At 43.3% G+C, this 5,439-nt stretch overlaps 1 protein-coding gene across 1 annotated transcript; it reads left to right on the top strand.

Moving 5' to 3' along the window:
• Positions 1-2,164: 2,164 nt before the first annotated feature.
• Positions 2,165-3,961, top strand: LOC123470696. The gene has a single exon (XM_045171253.1). The coding sequence runs from the start codon at positions 2,165-2,167 to the stop codon at positions 3,959-3,961; it is 1,797 nt and encodes a 598-aa protein (XP_045027188.1).
• The last annotated feature ends 1,478 nt before the right edge of the window (positions 3,962-5,439 follow it).

Raw genomic sequence — 5,439 nt, forward strand, 5'->3', positions numbered from 1 at the left:
TCTTTGATAATTGCCATGGAAAGACCATCCTGTCAAGGGGCGGCTTTTGGGTTCAGAGATTTAACCGCAGACGATAGTTCCCAAAGTGTTACCGGAGGAATCGGAAAGACAGACGGCACCAGCAACTTTTCAGTTATAAATTCAGTTACCAAGGTATGAACAGGTAGAGAAGGTGGTTCGCTTGGGAAAAAATGAATTGCACATTTGTCTAGAACATCACTAGGATCTGTTATAGATTCTCTATTGAATCGGATTGACGGTGGCAGAACGATACTGTTTGATTTGCCAGAGAGAAGTTTAAGGGTCAAGAACAGATCAGAGCCGGAGGGTTTAGACGCGCACAATTGCTGCCAAGAACGACTCTCAGCACGGCGCAATTCCCTTTGATAGTTCGCTTTACAACGAGAGTATCTGACACGAGATTCTCGTGCAACGGCAGGGTACAGTTTTGACGACCGAGAAATAGATGAAAACATACTGTTACGATCTGAGTTTTGTTTGGACTCCAGGATGGTTTTTGCACGGTCGAAGTCAGCAGGGTTGTTCAGCTGGACAAAAACGGTACCGTCTTTTTGCCACACGGATGATGGCACGGGGCCGCCAGCGTAAGAGTCAAGAAGTTGCTCCATCTTTTCCAGGGAGACACGATCTGCTGGGGCACAGCCTTTTGCAAAGTTTGCACCAGGACTGGGGCATGCTGCACTCTAGCTGCCTGGGCATAGGACGGCCTTGTTAGGAGTCCCGGAGTAGGAAGTGCTTGACTATTCGAAGAAGTTTGTAGAGAATTGAATTGGGCGATAGCGGAATTGGCAAAGGCAATTTTGGCGTTCAACAGCTCCGATTCTAGCTTGGTAATACGTTCATGTTGGAGTCGGACAAAATCAAGAGCGGCGCCAAGTTTCGCACTGATGGCATCCTTGCTGAGAGAGTGTAGGTGGGAAAGCTCCTTGTCTTCTGTGATGCTGGTAAGATCTTTATATCGCAGTTTCTTAAGTTCTGAAAGAGTATCCTTAGTCTGTTTCATTTTTCAGCTTTTTTTTTTTGATCGGGTTGCTCTTCTAGATTGGGATGCGATTTAGTATTTAAAAAATATCCTGAAAGTTTGAACTGTGTAAAAATTTTTTTAGATCACGCGCATCGATAAAATCACGAAAAACAGATTTTTTTCGTGATTTTAATTCATAGAGCCAGTTCTATGAGGTATTTTGTATTGCTCTTTTCACATGTGTTAGATAACTGTACTATATATATGCTGTTTTTTTTAACTTAATCGGACTAAAATAAAATCACGCGCGCGCGGAATTTGTATAACTGGCATCGTTTGTTTACGTCTAAAGCAGACAGTAGACTGCAGACTGCAAAAGATACAGATTACAGAAGCAGTCTAAGGTGTCACTCATTGATTTCGTGATTAATGTTATCTAAGAAAAGTATTTTGTTAATAATTGGCAATGGAAACGCGAAGACAGCGCAGCAAAGAAGATTGGTTAATCGGTAAATCAAGTGACACGAGCTTATCTCTTGGTACGCGACTACCACTGCAAAGAGCTGTAATGAAAAGATTTTTATCTATTCAACTGCTTAATAGTCTAACCCCAGTGAAAGAAATTTTTAATGTGATCATTGTCGAACTGAAAGAAATATGGGGCAAAGCAGCCAAAGCAGTCAAAGACGAAAAAAATATCTTGAAAGCTCTGATGAATACTCATGATGCCTGGCTCTCGTTAAAGAAAATTCCCGTAGCTCGTAGAGATAGTCCACACAGCAAAAAGCTTATTGAAGAATTTCAAAAACAAATGAACTCTTTATTTGATATTTCGCCTTCTGACGTGGAAAACAGACTGAGGGCGACTCGAAAGCGCCACTGGAAAGAAGATTTTTCATTTTTGATTGGCCAAAGGCAAAATCCGCAAGTTGGATTCATGGAGAAAGTCGACCAACAAAAACAAAAGAGACAAAATAAAAAAAGCAAACGAAATCTCCGAGTAAACAGAACTCCTTCAGCACCAAGTTCAAATCAAAATCAAGAAGAAGAATACTCGTCCCTTAGCAGTGAAACAGAAGAAGACATATCTAATTGTTTAGATCAGTAGAAACTGATCACAAGCCCCTGGTTGGACTGGTGGATAAGCCAATTGGATTGTGTTTCCCCCGAATTCAGCGGATGCGACTACAGCTGCAGGTTTACAGTTATCAACTTCTCTACAAGCCCGGGAAGGAACTCTATCTGGCAGATACGCTCAGCAGAGCGCCAGACACTCAGGAATACGCGACAGATCAGTCACAAAAAAATGAAGAATTTGTACATGCAATGCTCATCTACGTCATCTTAGGAGAAACGGCTAAAGAAAAATATGCTAAGGCTACTCATAGTGATGCTACGTTGCAGCTTGTCATCGGATTAGTGGAAGTGGGGTGGCCAAATCACAAACGAGATTGCCCGGTGCCGGCTAAGCCGTTTTGGTCGGAAAGGGCCAGTTTATCAACAGCTGGTGGTTTGCTACTGCGAGGACATCAGGTGGTGGTTCCCGTCTCACTGCAGTCGGAAATATTGAAGCAGTTTCATGATGGCCACTTCGGAGAGTCTAAATGTCTCGAAAGAGCCAAATCAGTTGCTTACTGGCCAGGATATGTCGAAGAAATACGCAACCTTGTAGCCGGATGCCGTATATGTCAAGAGCGGCGTCACCAAAATCCACATCAGCAGTATTACCCAGTGGAAGTTCCGGATCACCCCTTTCAGCGTGTGGCGACGGATTTCTTCCACTTACGTGGTAAAGGCTACTTGTTAACCGTTGACTACTACAGTAAGTGGCCCTGTGTCGTCGAGATGACCTCAACAACAAGTGCAGCCACAATCAAAGAATTAGATAAAATATTCTCTGATTTTGGAGTGCCGGAAGTACTTGTGTCGGATAATGGCCCGCAATTTGGCAGCGCTGACTTCCGAGCGTTTGCTTGTCATCTCGCCATATCTCACGTCACATCAAGTCCATTTTATCCAGAGTCAAATGGTCAGGCGGAGAGATCAATACAAACTGTAAAAGCGGCGTTTGTTAAGTCCATGGAGGATGGTCGCACGCTCCAGGATACACTCCGTGCAATTCGTTCAACTCCCATTGGCAATGGTTTGCCCTCACCGTCAGTGTTGTTGCAGTCGCGAAATCTACGAGGAAGTTTACCGTTCCTGTCGGAGGCATTACGTCATCAAAACGTGTCATCGGGAGCTATAGCAGCGGCATTAAAGCGTCGCCAAATGACAGCAGCCTTTCATCAAAAAGCAGCCCGTTCGTCTCGCTACTCCATTCTAACACTCGGTCAGCCAGTCAGAGTTCGTGTAGGAAAAAAGTGGGTACGCGGAAACGTCAAGCTAGTGTGCCAACAACCAGACTCATATGTCATCACAACTCTCGATGGCCGAGAGCTCAGAAGAAACCGAAGAGCAATTAATTGCTGCAAGGGAGAACCTGTCGTTCATCCAGCAAAGGCCACAGCTCAAAAACAGTCAGCAGTTCCCCCTAAATCGTCCTTGGAGCAGCAGCAGCCCAGTCTTGTCTACACACCTTGTTCCAGGCAACAGTCGGTGTTTTCGTTTCCGGCCCTGTCCTTGCCACGGTCGGTTATTTCGTCGCAGCCGCCGTCTGTACTTCAGCCGCCAGCTCTGCAGCCGATTCCATCAGTTGTGGTGTTGCCCCTCCCTCCAAATCCTGTTCGTGTCGCTCGTCAAGTTGTTCGCAAGCCACGGACGGTCAAAGTCTGGCCATCGAGTTCCCGGAGTAGTTCCAGTTTGGCAGCGCAACGTCCCACCCTATTGCCAGAGCAGCGACGGTCCGTCTCATTGAGCCCAGCTCGCCCTCCTGATCCGGCTGCGCAAGTAACAGAAGAAAATTTGGGAGCGGAACCAGCGGCCGAGTCGACTAGTCTAACCCCAGCCGAACCGTCGGAAGCCGTTCAAGAGTAGCAGCTCCCCTCTAAAATTGCCAGTTACATGAAGTTTTATTTTAATACGCTCATTTGCTAGTGCCACCTTGTCATCTCTAATTATGCATCATTTTCCCGTTTTTTTTGAGTTATGAAAAGGAAAGATGTTGTATATCTACTAGCGCCACTAGTGGCAGGCTTAGCTAATACAAAGAGGCTAGCCTCAGTCACACTTGGACAGCCGAGTCTACTACAAATCCAACTTGCGGATTTTGCCTTTGGCCAATCAAAAATGAAAAATCTTCTTTCCAGTGGCGCTTTCTAGTCGCCCTCAGTCTGTTTTCCACGTCAGAAGGCGAAATATCAAATAAAGAGTCCATTTGTTTTTGAAATTCTTCAATAAGCTTTTTGCTGTGTGGACTATCTCTACGAGCTACGGGAATTTTCTTTAACGAGAGCCAGGCATCATGAGTATTCATCAGAGCTTTCAAGATATTTTTTTCGTCTTTGACTGCTTTGGCTGCTTTGCCCCATATTTCTTTCAGTTCGACAATGATCACATTAAAAATGTCTTTCACTGGAGTAAGACTATTAAGCAGTTGAATAGATAAAAATCTTTTCATTACAGCTCTTTGCAGTGGTAGTCGCGTACCAAGAGATAAGCTCGTGTCACTTGATTTACCGATTAACCAATCTTCTTTGCTGCGCTGTCTTCGCGTTTCCATTACCAATTATTAACAAATTACTTTTCTTAGATAACATTAATCACGAAATCAATGAGTGACACCTTAGACTGCTTCTGTAATCTGTATCTTTTGCAGTCTGCAGTCTACTGTCTGCTTTAGACGTAAACAAACGATGCTACTTATACAAATTCCGCGCGCGCGTGATTTTATTTTAGTCCGATTAAGTTAAAAAAAACACAGCATATATATTGTACAGTTATCTAACACATGTGAAAAGAGCAATACAAAATACCTCATAGAACTGGCTCTATGAATTAAAATCACGAAAAAATCACGATTTTTCGTGATTTTATCGATGCGCGTGATCTAAAAATCTTTTTACACAGTTCAAACTTTCAGGGTATTTTTTACATACTAAATCGCATCCCAATCTAGAAGAGCAACCCGATCAAAAAAAAAAGCTGAAAAATGAAACAGACTATTATCACCTATCCTGATCAATTGCTTAATCTCGTTGGTTCTCGCAGTTGGTTGCTATTTGTTTCACTAAAGTTAACGGAAGAGCATTTTGACTGGATGCATACAAAGGTGGAAAATTGGGAGAAAATATTAGGGTACAAAAAAATTGAAGGAATTGTGCGCTCATTTGAAGTCGTCAATGACTGCGCTGAAAGAGCTGTAAAACTAATTTCAGATTTCAAGGATGTGGTTGTTAATGTTAAAGCACAGGAATATTTATTTCAAGTTATTGAGGATCACCGGAATCATTTTCGGTCCTTCAATAAGAGCAGCTTAAAAGATCTTTGAATTCAAAATGCATCAATACAAAATT

This window comes from Daphnia magna, linkage group LG3, assembly GCF_020631705.1.
Source record: "Daphnia magna isolate NIES linkage group LG3, ASM2063170v1.1, whole genome shotgun sequence".
Lineage (NCBI taxonomy): Eukaryota > Metazoa > Arthropoda > Branchiopoda > Diplostraca > Daphniidae > Daphnia > Daphnia magna.

Coding starts and splice junctions, on each gene's coding strand:
- LOC123470696 (XM_045171253.1), top strand. CDS start 2,165: ATGCGACTACAGCTGCAGGTTTACAGTTATCAACTTCTCTACAAGCCC.